This window comes from Somniosus microcephalus, chromosome 1 (assembly GCF_052327205.1).
Source record: "Somniosus microcephalus isolate GS21.2 chromosome 1, FLI_Smic_1.0, whole genome shotgun sequence".
In the NCBI taxonomy this organism is placed as follows: domain Eukaryota; kingdom Metazoa; phylum Chordata; class Chondrichthyes; order Squaliformes; family Somniosidae; genus Somniosus; species Somniosus microcephalus.
The window spans coordinates 20847791-20864285 of NC_140987.1; the positions used below are offsets into that span (position 1 = coordinate 20847791).

The 16495-nt window shown below is 48.6% G+C and overlaps 1 protein-coding gene across 1 annotated transcript in view; it reads left to right on the forward strand.

Moving 5' to 3' along the window:
* The first annotated feature begins 1947 nt into the window (after positions 1 to 1947).
* sh3bp2 (SH3-domain binding protein 2) overlaps positions 1948 to 16495 on the forward strand; it is a 99547-nt gene continuing 84999 nt past the window's right edge. The window contains exons 1-2 of the mRNA XM_085974128.1: positions 1948 to 2171; positions 12433 to 12535. Of these exons, the coding sequence (XP_085830254.1) occupies positions 2030 to 2171; positions 12433 to 12535 (245 nt within the window). The 5' untranslated portion in view covers positions 1948 to 2029. The remainder of the gene's footprint in view (positions 2172 to 12432; positions 12536 to 16495) is intronic.

Below are 16495 nucleotides of genomic sequence, written 5' to 3' on the forward strand. Positions count from 1 at the left end.
CTGATATACCGATAAAAGCTTTTGCAGTCTGTCTTTATGTTTGCTGCAAGTTTACTTTCGTATTCTATTTTCCCCTTCCTGATTAATCCCTTTGTCCTCTTTTGCTGTATCCTGTACTGCCCCCAATCTTCCGGTCTGGTGCTTTTTTTTGCCAGTTGATATGCCCTTTTTTTTGATTTTATGCTGTCCCTAATTTCCCTCGTTATCCACGGTTGAGTCACCTTTTTAGGTTTATTTTTATGCCAAACCGGTATAAACATGTTCTGGAATTCTTCCATTCTATCTTTGAATGCTTGCCATTGTCTATCCACTGTCAATCCCCCCAGAAACACCACCCAATCAATCTTACCCAATTCCCGTCTCATACCCTCGTAATTCCCTTTATTTAAGTTCTGGACCTTAGTCTCTGATTCAATTTCCTCACTCTCCATCTCGACTGAGAGCTCGATCATATTATGATCGCTCTGACCCAAGGGGCCTCGTACAAGAAGATTGCTGATAAGTCCCTTCTCATTGCACAATACCCAGTCTAAAATGGCCTGATCTCGAGTCGGCTCCTCGACATATTGGTCCAGATAACCGTCCCGAAAACATTCCAGGAATTCCTCCTCCTCAGAATTTTTACTAATTTGGGTAGTCCAATCAATATGTAAATTAAAGTCACCCATGATGACAGCTGTGCTCTTATCGCACGCTTCTCTAATTTCCCTTTTTATGCCTTCCCTCACCTCCATATTACTATTTGGAGGCCTATATATCACACCCACTAACGTTTTCCTCCCCTTGCTATTTCTCATTTCTACCCATACAGATTCCGTTTCATCCGAGTTAATATCCTTCCTTTCCATTGCATTAATCCCCTCCTTTACCAGCAATGCTACCCCACCTCCCCTACCTTTTTGCCGATCCTTCCTAAATATTGTATATCCCTGGATGTTAAGTTCCCAGCCTTGCCCACCCTGCAGCCACGTTTCTGTAATCCCAATCAAATCATACTTGTTTACCTCTATTTCCACAACTCCATAATGGAAAAAGGTCAGTCATGCAATTTATATTTTCTATCCTCGTCAACTTTTCCCCTTCCTCCTCTTGGCTTTGACTCCTTGCCTTCTTGAACCGCTGCAGTCCGTGTGGTGAAGGTACTCCCACAGTGCTGTTAGGGAGGGAGTGCCAGGATTTTGACCCAGCGACGATGAAGGATCGGTGATATACTTCCAAGTCAGGGTGGTGTGTGACTTGGAGGGGAACTTGGAGGTGGTGGTGATCCCACACGCCTGCTGCCCTTGTCCTTCTAGGTGGAAGAGGTCGCGGGTTTGGGAGGTGCTGCCGAAGAACCCTTGGCGAGTTGCTGCACTGCATCTTGTAGATGGTACACACTGCAGCCGCGGTACGCCGGTGGTGGAGGGAGTGAATGTTTAAGGTGGTGGATGGGGTGCCAATTAAGCGGGCTGCTTTGTCCTGGATGGTGTCGAGCTTCTTGAGTGTTGTTGGAGCTGCACTCATGCAGGCAAGTGGAGAGTATTCCATCACACTCCTTACTTGTGCCTTGTAGATGATGGACAGGCTTTGGGGAGTCAGGAGGTGAGACACTCGCTGCAGAATACCCAGCCTCTGACTTGCTCTTGTAGCCATAGTATTTATGTTGCTGGTCTAGTTAAGTTTCTGCTCAATGGTGACCCCCCAGGATATTGATGGTGGGGGATTCGGCGATGGTAATGCTGTTGAATGTCAAGGGGTGGTGGTTAGACTCTCGCTTGTTGGAGATAGTAATTGCCTGGCACTTCTGTGGCGCGAATGTTACCTGGCACTTATCAGCCCAAGCCTTGTGACCTTACATTATTAAATATGTCCCCAAGATCAAAGTCCAAACCATTTGATTTCACAATGATACTAAAAATGTAAATAAGCAGAAGACTGGAAGCCTGGTGAAGTAAATGTTGGGCAATAAGTTACAGTAATCGGTTGGCCCTGTCTTGGCTGGTGTGGATTTACTGGATAATCAGCAATTTTTTGTTGTTGTTGCAGTGCAATGGCCACTGGAATAGAGGAAGAGAACTGGCCGGTCCCAATGCGAGCGATTGGGGCCCAGAACCTCCTCACCATGCCGGGAGGAGTTACACATTCTGGCTACCTCCATAAAAAAGGGGGTTCCCAATGGAAGATCATGAAATGTAAGTTTGTCAGTCACAGATTGTCATTACATAAGAACATAAAAAATAGGAGCAGGAGTAGGCCACTCGGCCCTTCGATCCTGTTCTGCCATTCAATAAGATCACGGCTGATTTTTTACCCCATCTCCACTTTGTGGTAAACCACTTTTATCGTTCACTATCGTTACACTATGGTTATCACTGTTTATATCGTTACACTATGGTTATCACTGTTTACACTGTTGTATCACTACACAAGGTCACCTCTTGCCACGCTGTTATACCTGGGCTGACCACAGCTGACTCCGCCCATGGCTCCGCCTGCTTGCCCAGGTATAAAGGTGGTCGACTGGCTGGTATTCCTCCTTGTTGGATCCGATCACCCACGAGGGTGGGCTCTGTTATTTAGCCAATAAAAACCTATAGTTACTAACTTAACTCGTCGCTTTTCATGAACTGAATTGATAGGTATATCAATTTTATTGGCTAAATTTTGAAATGTCTACAACGGAGCAGCCAAATGACCAGTCAGACGTACAGCCTCAGCCAAACGGCCATCTACAACAGCCCCAGCAGCCGGCCTGGCTACGAGCCCTCCGGCCGCCGTACCTGGATCTAAACCCACAGGCTGCGAATTCAGCCCTCGACTTCGAACACTGGCTGAGCTGCTTCGAAGCCTACCTGGGAGAATCCGGCGTGCCTCCGGCATCCAAACTAAGAGTTCTGACCGCTCAGGTGAGCCCTAAAGTATTTGCACTCATCCGGGACATTGCCACATATGAGGACGCCCTCAACCTGCTAAAAGAACAGTATCGGAGCCCTGTAAACTCAATGTACGCCAGGCATCTCCTAAGATCCCGCTCGCAACAGCCAGGAGAGTCGGTTGATGATTTCTTACGGGCGCTGCAAATACTCGGCAGGGACTGTGACTTTAAAGCCGTAACAGCTGCAGAACATACAGATGGAAACATCCGAGATGCCTTCGTGAAAGGCCTTCGGTCAGACTACTCACGGCAAAGACTGCTGGAATCAAAGGACCTCGACCTGAAAACAGCTGCTATCCTCGCTCGCTCCTTGGAAGTGGCCCATCGGGACCTCGAGGTGTACTCCAGGTACTGTGCTGCGCGACCCTGGGACTCGGGCCCGACCCCGGCCGCAATACCCCTCGCACCGCCGCCTCTGGGACCTACCACAGTGTCGGTGTCCCGGAACCGATCGGGACCACCACCCCCGGTACCGGCTGCGACATCGGAGCCCCGCGATCGGGCCGCCGGCTGCTTCTTCTGTGGCCAGGCGAAACACCCGAGGGCGTGCTGCCCTGCAAGAAACGCGACCTGCTCCGACTGCCACAAGAAAGGCCACTTCGCGAAGGCCTGCAGGGGGAAAGCCACAGACGCCAGCAGTGCCTCATGCGAGTTGTGGGGGCGGCCATCTTTCATCAAGGCCACAGATGCCAGTATCCCCTCGTGTGAGTCATGGGGGCGGCCATCTTTGATCAAGGCCACCGACGCCGGCAGTGCCTCATGTGAGTTGTGGGGGCGGCCATCTTCTCCGCCATTTTATTCAACGTCGTGGGTGCCGCCATTTTGTCCACCACACTCAACCGCCACCTTGTCTCCAGACCTGACCACCGCCTCACCCGCAGACTACAGCAGCTCGCTCAGCCATACACTAGCCTCCGTCACACTTCACCAAGCTCGCCCGCATCACCTGTCCAAGTCCATGATGGACATCAAAGTAAACGGCCACGCCACGACCTGCCTGTTCGACAGCGGAAGCACGGAGAGTTTCATCCATCCAGACACGGTGAGCCACTACTCCCTCACTGTCCGGCCAACGCGCAACCGGATCTCGATGGCGTCGAGGTCCCATTCTACAGACATCAGCGGCTACTGTGTTGTGACCCTGTCGGTTAGGGGCACGGAGTATAAAAATTTTAAACTTCTCGTCCTGCCCCAGCTCTGCGCTGCCGTCCTATTAGGGCTGGATTTCCAATCCCACCTTCAAAGTGTCACTTTGGCATACGGTGGACCCCTCCCCCCACTCACAGTCTACAACCAGCAGCTTTTAAACCGCCCACCGTGTACCACCTGCGGCCTATCCACCCTCAAGGTCCCGCCCCCCTCCCTGTTCGCTAACCTCACCCGCGACTGTAAACCCGTCGCTACCAAGAGCAGGCGGTACAGCGCCGGGGACAGAGCTTTTATTAGCTCCGAGGTGCAGCGACTCCTGAAGGAGGGCATCATCGAGGGAAGCAACAGCCCCTGGCGTGCCCAGGTCGTAGTCGTTAAGACCGGCGATAAACACCGCCTGGTCATCGACTACAGCCAAACCATAAACCGGTACACCCAGCTGGACGCATACCCCCTTCCCCGCATATCTGATATGGTCAATCAGATTGCACAGTACCGGGTATTCTCTACCATCGACCTTAAGTCGGCCTATCACCAACTCCCTATCCGCCCTGAGGACCGCCAGTATACCGCCTTCGAGGCGAATGGCCGCCTCTACCACTTCCTTAGGGTTCCCTTCGGCGTCACCAACGGGGTTTCGGTCTTCCAAAGGGAGATGGACCGGATGGTTGACCAGAACGGGCTGCATGCCACGTTCCCTTATCTAGATAACGTCACCATCTGCGGCCGCGACCGGCAGGACCATGAAGTTAATCTGGAGAGATTCCTCCGTACGGCCCAACGGCTGAACCTCACCTACAATAAGGAGAAATGTGTGTTTAACACCTCGCGCCTTGCCATCTTCGGCTGCGTAGTAGAGAACGGAGTCATCGGCCCCGACCCCGAAAGAATGCGCCCCCTCATGGAGCTTCCCCTCCCCCACTGTCCAAAGGCACTGAAGAGAACCCTGGGGCTCTTCGCCTACTATGCCCAATGGGTGCCCAATTATGCGGACAAAGCCAGACCCCTCATGAAGTCCACCTCCTTCCCCCTGACGGCAGAAGCATGCGCAGCCTTCTCCCTCATAAAGGGAGACATTGCTAAGGCCACAATGTACGCGGTGGATGAGTCTATCCCTTTCCAAGTGGAGAGCGATGCATCCGACTTCGCCCTAGCTGCAACCCTTAACCAGGCGGGGAGACCTGTGGCCTTCTTCTCAAGGACCCTCCAGGGCCCTGAGATCCGACACTCTTCGGTCGAGAAGGAGGCCCAGGCGATCGTGGAGGCAGTACAACGCTGGAGGCATTACCTGGCAGGCAAACGATTTACCCTCCTCACCGACCAGCGCTCGGTCGCTTTTATGTTTAATACCAAGCTGAGGGGCAAAATCAAGAACGACAAGATCTTGAGGTGGAGAATCGAGCTCTCCACCTACGATTATGATATCTTGTACCGGCCTGGTAAACTGAACGAACCCCCAGATGCTCTGTCACGAAGTACATGCGCCAACGCGCAAATTGATAGACTGCAGACCCTCCACAACGACCTCTGCCACCCCGGGGTCACCAGACTTTACCACTTCATTAAGGCCCGCAACCTGCCCTACTCCATCGAGGAGGTCAGGACCATGACCAGGAACTGCCAAACCTGTGCCGAATGCAAACCGCATTTCTTTAGGCCGGACAGAGCAAGCCTGATCAAGGCCACCCGCCCCTTCGAGCGCTTGAGCATCGATTTTAAGGGGCTCCTCCCGTCCTCTGACCGTAATGTGTACTTCCTCAACATTGTTGATGAGTACTCCCGTTTCCCCTTTGCCTTCCCCTGCCCAGACATGACCAGTACCACGGTCATCAAACGCCTGAACGACCTCTTCGCCTTGTTCGGGTTCCCGAACTATATACATAGCGACCGGGGCTCATCCTTCATGAGCGAGGAACTTCGCCGGTTCCTACTAGCGAGAGGTATTGCTGCAAGCAGGACCACCAGCTACAACCCCCGAGGGAACGGCCAGGTGGAAAGAGAGAACGCGACTGTCTGGAAGGCCGTTCTCTTAGCCTTAAAGTCTAAGGGCCTCCCAACCTCTCGCTGGCAGGAAGTCCTCCCGGCAGCGCTGCATTCCATCCGGTCACTGCTTTGCACTGCCATTAACGCCACCCCCCATGAACGAATGTTTGTTTTCCCCAGGAAGTCAACTACGGGAACCTCACTACCAACATGGCTGACTTCTCCGGGGCCCGTCTTGCTGCGAAAGCACGCGAGGGCCCATAAAACGGACCCCCTGGTCGAGAGGGTGGACCTCCTGCACGCCAACCCCCAGTACGCCTATGTGGCATACCCAGACGGGCGGGAGGACACAGTCTCCTTACGAGACCTCGCACCCTTGAGACACCACCGTTACCCCCCACCACCCCCCCAAATCCAGCCCAGGTAGACGGCATGCCGGAACCCCACGAGCCTTCGCCGACCACGCAGACACCAGCATTAACATCGGATACTGCACCACCGCCGCCGCTGCTGCGCCGATCAGAAAGGCTTACGAGGCCTCCGGACAGACTGACATACCCGAACTGGTAGTACACTTCACCCCGCTGGACTCAAATTTAAACAAGGAGTGAATGTGGTAAACCACTTTTATCGTTCACTATCGTTACACTATGGTTATCACTGTTTACACTGTTGTATCACTACACAAGGTCACCTCTTGCCACGCTGTTATACCTGGGCTGACCACAGCTGACTCCGCCCATGGCTCCACCTGCTTGCCCAGGTATAAAGGTGGCCGACTGGCTGGTATTCCTCCTTGTTGGATCCGATCACCCACGAGGGTGGGCTCTGTTATTTAGCCAATAAAAACCTATAGTTACTAACTTAACTCGTCGCTTTTCATGAACTGAATTGATAGGTATATCACACTTTCCCTGCACTATCCCCATATCCCCTTGATTCCCCTAGTGCCCAAAAATCTATCAATCTCTGCCTTGAATATACTCAACGACTGAGCCTCCACAGCCCTCTGGGGTAGAGAATTCCAAAGATTCACCACCCTCTGAGTGAAGAAATTTCCCATCTCAGTCCTAAATGGCCGACCCCTTATTCTGAGACTGTGACCCCTGGTTCTAGACACTGCAGCCAGGAGAAAATCCTCCCAGCATCTACCCTGTCAAGCCCCTTAAGAATTTTGTATGTTTCAATGAGATCACCTCTCATTATTCTGAACTCTAGAGAATATAGGCCTAGTCTACTCAATCTCTCCTCATAGGACAATCCCCCCATCCCTGGAACCAGTCTGGTGAACCTTCGTTGCAGTCCCTCTATGGCAAGTATATCCTTCCTTAGGTAAGGAGACCAAAACTGTACACAATACTCCAGGTGTGGTCTCAGCAAGGCCCTATATAATTGTTGTAAGACATCTTTACTCTTATACTCCAATCCTTTTGTAATAAAGGCTAACATACCATTTGCTTTCCTAATTGCTTGCTGTACCTGCATGTTAACTTTCAGTGATTCGTGTACATGGACACCCAGGTCCCTCTGGACACCAATATTTCCCGTCTCTCGCCATTTAAAAAATACTGCTTTTCTATTTTTCTGACCAAAGTGGATAACTTCAAATTTCTCTGTTATATTCCATCTGCCATGTTCTTGTCCACTCACTTAGCCTGTCTATATCTCTTTGCAGACTCCTTGCATCCTCCTCACAACTTACATTCCCACCCAGCTTTGTATCGTCAGCAAACTTGGATATATTACATTTGGTCCCCTCATCCAAATCATTGATATAGATTGTGAATAGCTGAGGCCCAAGCACTGATCCTTGTGGCACCCCACTAGTTACAGCCTGCCAACCCGAAAATGACTCGTTTATTCCTACTCTCTGTTTTCTGTCTGTTAACCAATCCTCAATCCATGCTAATATACTACTCCCAATCCCATGAGCCTTAATTTTGTGTAATAACCTCTTGTGTGGCACCTTATCAAATGCCTTCTGAAAATCCAAATACATTGGTTCTCCCTTATCTACCCTTTTACAAGTTCAAAAAACATAACAGATTTATCAAACACGATTTCCCTTTCATAAAGCCATGTTGACTCTGACCAATCATATTATGATTTTCTAAGTGCCCTGTTACCACTTCCTTAATAACGGATTCCAGCGACTGATGTCAGGCTAACTGCCCTACAGTTCCCTGTTTTCTCTCTTCCTCCTTTCTTGAATAGCGGGGTTACATTTGCTACCTTCTAATCCACGAGAACCATTCTAGAATCTAGGGAATTCTGGAAGATCAAAAGTAATGCATCCACTACCTCTGTAGCCATCTCATTTAAAACCCTTGGCTGTAAAACATCAGGCCTACATCCAAGGCCGGGATGGGAATAGGGCCAGTAAAGGATGGACAGGATAATACACAGGCAGCGATAGAGAGATGGTAGAAATATTAAAAAATTACTTTGCTTCAGTATTTACCAGGGAGCAGGAACAGCCGGCCATGACATTGGATGATGAGATGAGTAATGAGATAACTGCACTTAAAATCAAAGGAGGGGATAGATTAAATAAACCAATCAAACTCAAAGAGGATAAAACCCCTGGTCCCGATGGATTACATCCGTGCATTTTAAAAGAATCTAGGGAAGAGATAGCAGAGGCATTACTACACATAGTTAATAATTTGTTAGAAAAAGGTGTAGTGCCAGATGACTGGCGGATAGCTAATGTAATACCTATATTTAAGAAGGGAGATAGAACATGTCCAGGGAATTATAGACCAGTCAGCTTAATATTGGTGGTAGGAAATATAATGGAATTCCTACTAAAGGAGAAAATAGAAGGACTACTAGAAACCAAAAATATAATAATGAATAGTCAGCGTGGATTTCAAAAGGGAAAGTCTTGCTTGACCAACCTCACTGAATATTTTGAAGAGGTAACAGAGACAGTAGACAAGGGTAATGGAGTAGACAAAATTTATCTAGATTTTCAAAAGGCCTTTGATAAAGTACCCCATAATAGACTAATGAATAAGGTCAGAGAATGCAGAGTCAGGAGGGGACAAGTAGCAGAATGGATTGCTGGTTGGCTTCAACAGAGAAAGCAGAGGGTAGGAGTAAAGGGTAGCTATTCACAGCGGCAGAAGGTGGGTAGTGGTGTTCCACAAGGATCAGTGCTGGGACCACTGCTGTTCACAATTTATATTAACGATTTAGATTTTGGAATCAAAAATACAATTTCTAAATTTGCGGATGACACCAAATTGGGGGGGATAGTCAATACTGAGGAGGACTGGAACAAATTACAGGCGGACATTGATAAACTTGCAGAATGGGCATATAATTGGCAAATGAAATTCAACACAGATAAATGTGAGGTATTATATTTTGGTAGGAACAATAGGGAGGTCACTTATCACTTGGAGGGTGCGAGTCTAGGTGGGGTGGAGGAGCAAAGGGATCTCGGAGTACAAATACACAAATCACTAAAAGTAGCGACACAGGTTAACAAGGCCATAAAAAAAGCAAACGAACCACTCTGGTTTATTTCTAGAGGGATAGAATTGAAAAGTAGGGAAGTTATGCTAAACCTGTATCGAACCTTGTTTAGACTATGGAGTACTGCGTACAGTTCTGGTCACCATATTATAAAAAGGGATATAGAGGCACTGGAGAGGGTGCAGAGAAGATTTACAAGGATGATACCAGAAATGCAAGGATATACCCATCAAGAAAGGATGAACAGGCTGGGTCTCTTTTTCTCTTGAAAAGAGAAGGCTTACGAGTGACCTAATAAAGATCTTAAAAATTATGAAAGGTTTTGATAGAGTAGATACAGAAAAAGTGTTTCCACTTGTGGGGAAGAGCTTAACTAGAGGCCATCAGTATAAGATAGTCACCAAGAAATCCAATCGGGAATTCAGAAGAAACTTCTTTACCCAGAGAGTGGCGAGAATGTGGAACTCGCTACCACAGGGAGTGGCTGAAGCGAATAGTTATAGATGTATTTAAGGGGAGGTTAGATAAACATATGAGGGAGAAGGGAATAGAATGGCCTGTTTCTGTGCTGTATATCCTATGTAAAAGTCCAGGGGATTTGTCGGTTTTTAGTCCCATTAATTTGCCCAGTACTATTTCTCTACTAATGCTAATTTCTTTAAGTTCCACTTTCTCATTAGACCCTTGGTTCCTCACTATTTCCAGAATGATTTTTGTGCCTTCTTCGAGAAGACAGATACAAAGTATTTGTTTAATGTCTCTGCCTTTTCCTTATTCCCCATTTTAATTGCTCCTGTCTCTGCCTGTCAGGGGCCCATGATTACTTTTGCTAATCTCTTCCTTTTTACATACCTATAGAAGCTTCTACAATCTGCTTTTATGTCTCTTGCTTGTTTATTCTCATATTTTCTTCCTCTTTATCAATTTCTTCATCCTCCTTTGCTGAATTCTAAAGTCCTCCCAATCCTCCGGCTTACTACACTTTTTGGCAACATTATCAGCTTCTTCCTTTAATCTAATACGATCTTGAACTTCTCTTGATTGTAAATTATTTTTGGACGATGTGATATCCACTCTTGCCAGTCGTCTTCTCTCTTGAGAGCTGCTGACTGGTCCTGGAGTACAGCTCTACTGGGACCGGCAGGCTCCGCGATGCCTTGTGACATGGCCGCTTGTCCTGGGCAGCTAGTCCAATGATGGGGGTGGGGGCGGTGGCATCAAAACCAACCCCGCTCTTGTCCCCCGCCCAACGCCCACACACTCCCACTTCCAGCAGAAGTAGCGATCGAGAGCAGGAACCCACGACCACAGACGCTGTGGCCAATGAGGAGCGATTACACAAACTAGAGTTGTATTCCCTGGAATTTAGAAGGTTAAAAGGTGATCTGATCGAAGTTTTCAAGATATTAAGGGGAACAGATAGGGTAGATAGAGAGAAACTATTTCTGCTGGTTGGAGATTCTAGAACGAGGGGGCATAGTCTTAAAAATTAGAGCCAGACCTTTCAGGAGTGAAATTAGGAAACACATCTACACACAAAGGGTGGTAGAGGTTTGGAACTCTCTTCCGCAAACAGCAATCGATGCTAGATCAATTGTTAATTTTAAATCTGAGATTGATAGGTTTTTGTTAACCAAAGGTATTAAGGGATATGGGCCAAAGGCAGGTGTTAGGTCGCAGATCAGCCATGATCTCATTGAATGGCGGAATAGTCTCGAGGGGCTAAACGGCCTCCTCCTGTTCCTATGTTCCTTCTGTTCCTATGTTCCTAACTGCGACTGGGGTTGTTTAGCACATATCAGAGAAGGAGCTGAGGAGCTTCCTGTCTGTTGCTGCATTGACTCACTGTGTCCCCTCTCTTTCTTCCCCTGGGGTATTTTCTCTCCTTCCCTGTTCTTGGGTTCTTTGTGCCACACATTCTGTGTGGTAGGGAGGGCAGAAAGACACGTTGCTCCCGGCTCTGGGTCAGTCGTTCTGAAACTGGCAGCTATGGAAGTCCAACCCGGCCAGTCTCTCCAATTTCTCTGCCTCCCTGTGGGGTAAAGCTTGGTCTTTGGCACCTCTCCCACACCAATGAGGTGAGAGAGTCAAATATTGCACATTTATTTCCAGGATTGTATCGAATCATAGAATGAGACACACAGAAGGAAGCCATTCGGCCCATCGTGCCTGTGCCAGCTCTTTGAAAGAGCTCTCCAATTAGTGCCACCCTTGCTCTTTCCCCATGGCCCTGCAAATTTTTCCCCTTTAGGTATTTATCCAATTCTCTTTTGAAAGTTATTTTAGGATTATAGGATTACGCAGGATATACGGCACAGAAAGAGGCCATTCTGCCCAACCAATCCATGCCGGCGTTTATGCTCCACTCGAGCCTCCTCCTGTCTTTCCTCATCTAACTCTATCAGTATAACCCTCTATTCCCTTCTCCCTCAGATGCTTGTCCAGCCTCCCCTTAAATGCATCTGTACTATTCGCTTCAACCACTCCCTGTGGTAGCGAGTTCCACATTCTCACCACTCTTTGGGTAAAGAGGTTTCTTCTGAATTCCCTATTGGATTTCTTGGTGACTATCTTATATTGATGGCCTCTAGTTATGCTCTTCCCCACAAGTGGAAACACTCTCTCTGTATCCACTCTATCAAAACCTTTCATAATTTTAAAGACCTCTATTAGGTTACCTCTCAGCCTTTTTTCAAGAGAAATTATTGAATCTGCTTCCACCACCCTTTCAGGCAGAGAATAATAAATGCATAGATAGATAAATATTTTATTTATAGTGCATTCCTGCTCAGATTTTTAAATTGGATTTTGTCTTCTCCATTCACTCGGTCGCCCAGCCCCCTCACTTCACCCCCAAGGCCTGCCTTTACTGCTCTAACACTTGACTGTATTTATGATTTCAGGGCCACTGCGATTTGTCATCATTCACGAGGGCTGTATCTACTATTTCAAATCCAGCACCGCCGCCTTCCCGCAGGGGGCTTTCTCCTTGAATGGTTACAACAGGTCAGTACCCGTTGCTTGTAGCAGACCTGTACCCGCTGTGGTCAGGGCAGGTCAGTGGGCCTGTCTCTGCTGATCGCTGCTCTCTCTATCCCGCCGCTTCTGCTGCCGTCCTGGTGACGTGTGGAGTGAGGCGGCCCAACAAAAACTGCTTCAGTGGAGAGCGTGCTTCGTGAGCTTGTGAATTCTGTTTTGAGAGTGGATGCGGTCATGTACGTGCTCACGAGATTTAGGTAGCGATCGGGAAATGTCTTGGGGAGGAACTTTGGACCTCTGGTTCCCAAAGCTTTCCGCCGCTGGGGGTTTTCCTCACCTCATGTCTGGGTCTCTTGTAAACTCATTGATAGAGATTGATCGCTCTGATTAGTCAACAATTCCATTATCGTTGTATCGTGCGACTACCAGGATGGTAGAAGGTGAACTAGGTGGACCTTGGCCTTTATTTGATTCCCTTTTTAGGACCATGATTAAGGGGTCAGTCCAATGGGAACAATTTTAAGCAAAGTCTGAGTAGGGTCACCAACCCTCCAGGGTTGCCCTGGAGTCTCCAGGAATTGAAGATTAATCTCCTGGACGCCGCTGCCAGCAACACCGGGGGTAAAAACGTACGGTGCGATTTTATTTTTTAAATTTTCTTTGAACACTTTCATTTATTAGTCACAAAAATATTGGCGATGGGCTCAAAAGGTTGTTTGACTCAATCATCCAATCCACCAATTAAGAGTCTGCTCGCTTTCCAATTGGCCGTGAGAAGGCGGGCAACCCGAGGATGGAGATGTCGGGCGACCAATGGCAGGAGTGTGGGGTGGGGAGCGGGGGGGGGAGGGTGTTGGGGGCAGGCGGTCATGTGATGGAACCTCCAGGAATACGTCCAACCAGAGCTGGCAACACTAGGTCCCGATGACATAACGGGGACCCCACACGCTTATGTAAAGAAGGACCCCGCCGGCTTTTGGACGGGCGTCCTTGCCGCCTGTTCAGCGGAGCAGGTTAAAATCGGGAAGGGGTCGGTTCCCGCCGGCTCCAGGGCGGGTAAGCAACTCGGGCGATTTTAACTGCCCCCTTCGGCCCGGTTTCCGCTGGGCAGGAAGGGCTCAAATTGCACTCTTTTTTTAATGTGTTGAGATAGACGACACTCCTGCCACATTACAATGTGCGACTGCCTTGAGAGAGAGAGAGTGTGTGTGTAAAGTGAAGTTCGCTCCTGTTGGGCAGAGTGTCACCCGCACAGGGGCAAGGTGACACAGATCTGCTGCGGACTGGTGGCTGGATGCAAAGTCCAGCCTTGGGTCCGAGTGGGGAAAAGGGGACATCAGCGAGATGCCCTGCGACGAGCCGGGTTTGTCGCTTCGGAATGACCATATCACGGCCGTTCCTGAAAGAGCCTGCAGTTAGAAGCAGCTGAGTGTCGCAGCTCTTGTAATACAAAGGAAATGCTCGTTCTAAAGATAGCCTGTTCTTGATAGAAGCAGGACTGTGGCTTCCCCCTCTGCAACTCACAGACAGAGAGGAATTAGATCACGTTCAGCTCAGCGTGGCGCCTTGTTCACATGAGCTGGAGGGACCTATTTGTAGAGGTCGAGAGGATTCATTTAAAAATCCTAAGCCAATCACTTCTGCAACTTCTGCTCTCCCGCCCACCCCACAACTTCCTTCTCCTGAAAATGGTGACTGTTGCGGGGTACAGTTCCAGGAGCCCTCCAGTATTAAGCATTGGTTTGTTCCTGTAAAGAAAGAACTTGCATTTCGATAGCAACTTTCACAACTTCAGGACTTCCCAAAGCGCTTTACAGCCAATGAACTTTGAAGTGTAGTCACTGTTTGTCATATAGCAAAATATATCAGGGGCACGGTAGCACAGTGGACGAGTAATCCAGAGGCCTGGACTAATGATCGGGAGACATGAGTTCAAGTCCCACCACGGCAGCTGGGGAATTTAAATCTGGAATAAAAAGCTAGTGTCAGTGATGGTGACCATGAAACTGCTGGATTGTAGTAAAAACTTAGCTGGTTCACTAATGCCCTTTAGCGAAGGAAATCTGTCGCCCTTACCCGGTCTGACCTATACGTGACTCCAGACCCACAGCAACTTGGCGGCTCACCACCACCGCCTCAAGGGCATTTAGAGGGATAAATGTCGTCCTTGCCACTGACACCCACATCCCATAAATAAATAAATACCGGCCTTGCCAGCGACGTCCAGATCTCGAGACTGCATTAAAAAAAACTTGACCCTCCAACAGTATTTGGCTCTTCTCTACATCGCCTCCCGGTCTTGAGTGTCTCCTTGCTAACTGGTTACCAACACTCCAGGATTATCCTGGAGTCTCTGGGGATTAATGATGCTGCTGCAAGCAAAACCCGGGAGAAAAAATATTGGTTTTGTTTCATTTTCTTGTAACTCTTTTCAATTATATAAATATATTGGAGATGTCGGGGGGCGGTCGGGATAGGGGAAAGGCTGTTCAATTAGGTCGGGAGGTCGTACGATGAATATATCCCACAAGAGTTGGCAACGCTGTCCAATGGCCAGAACACTGCTTGGTTTTGGCAGAAAATCCAACTTTACTGATTGATAGGTATAGTTTGGTCGCTGATAACAGTATTTAGTATTTGAGCCGTTTCAAGCCAGTTCCCAAGATGTAGCGTGAAACTGCTTGTGGGTCTAACAGTTATCGGATCGCGAGGCTGGCTGTGACATAGCGTGTTAAAAATCATTCTACAGTTACACTGCGCTATACTGCACGTTGCATATGTCTTACACTATAGGGATGTATGACATACAGACCATTTCATCAAGCACTCCCAGGTTAGTTCAGCACAGCCAGATGCAGAGTAAACCTTCCCTCTACTTGTGTCAGCGCCGTGGCTCAGTGGGCAGCACTCTCGCCTCTGAGTCAGAAGGTTGATGGGTTCATAGAAACATAGAAGATAGGAGCAGGAGTAGGCCATTCGGCCCTTCGAGCCTGCTCCGCCATTCAATGAGATCATGGCTGATCATCCAATTTCAGTACCCTGTCCCTGCCTTCTCCCCATATCCCTTGATCCCTTTAGCCTCAAGAAATATATCCAACTCTTTCTTGAATATATTTAATGAATTGGCCTCCACCGCCCTCTGTGGCAGAGAATTCCACAGGTTCACCACTCTCTGGGTGAAGAAATTCCTCCTCATCTCAGTCCTGAATGGCTTACCCCTTATCCTTAGACTATGACCCCTGGTTCTGGACTCCCCAGCCATCATAAACATCCTTCCTGCATCTAGTCTGTCCAGACCTGACAGAATTTTATAGGTTTCGATGAGATCCCCCCTCAATCTTCTAAACTCCAGTGAGTATAAGCCCAATCGACACAATCTCTCCTCATACGTCATTCCTGCCATCCCAGGTATCAGCCTGGTGAATCTTCGCTGCACTCCCTCCATGGCAAGAACGTCTTTCCTCAGGTAAGGCGACCAAAACTGCACACAATACTCAAGGTGTGGTCTCACCCAGGCCCTGAACAACTGTAGCAAGACATCCTTGTTCCTGTACTCGAACCCTCTTGCTACGAAGGCCAACATACCATTTGCCGCCTTAACCGCCTGCTGCACCTGCATGCTTACCCTCAGCGACTGGTGCACAAGAACACCCAGGTATCTTTGCACTTCCCCTTCTCCCAATCTATTGCCATTCAAATAATAATCTGCCTTCCTGTTTTTGCCACCAAAGTGGATAACCTCACATTTATCCACATTATAGTGCATTTGCCATGTTTCTGCCCAATCACCCAACCTGTCCAAATCGTACTGGAGTTTCACGACATCCTCCTCACAGCATACCCTCCCACCCAGCTTTGTGTCGTCTGCAAATTTGGAGATATTACATCCAATTCCCTCGTCCAGATCATTAATATGTATTGTGAACAGCTGGGGTCCTAGGACCGATCCTTGCGGTACCCCACTAGTCACTGCCTGCCACTCGGAAA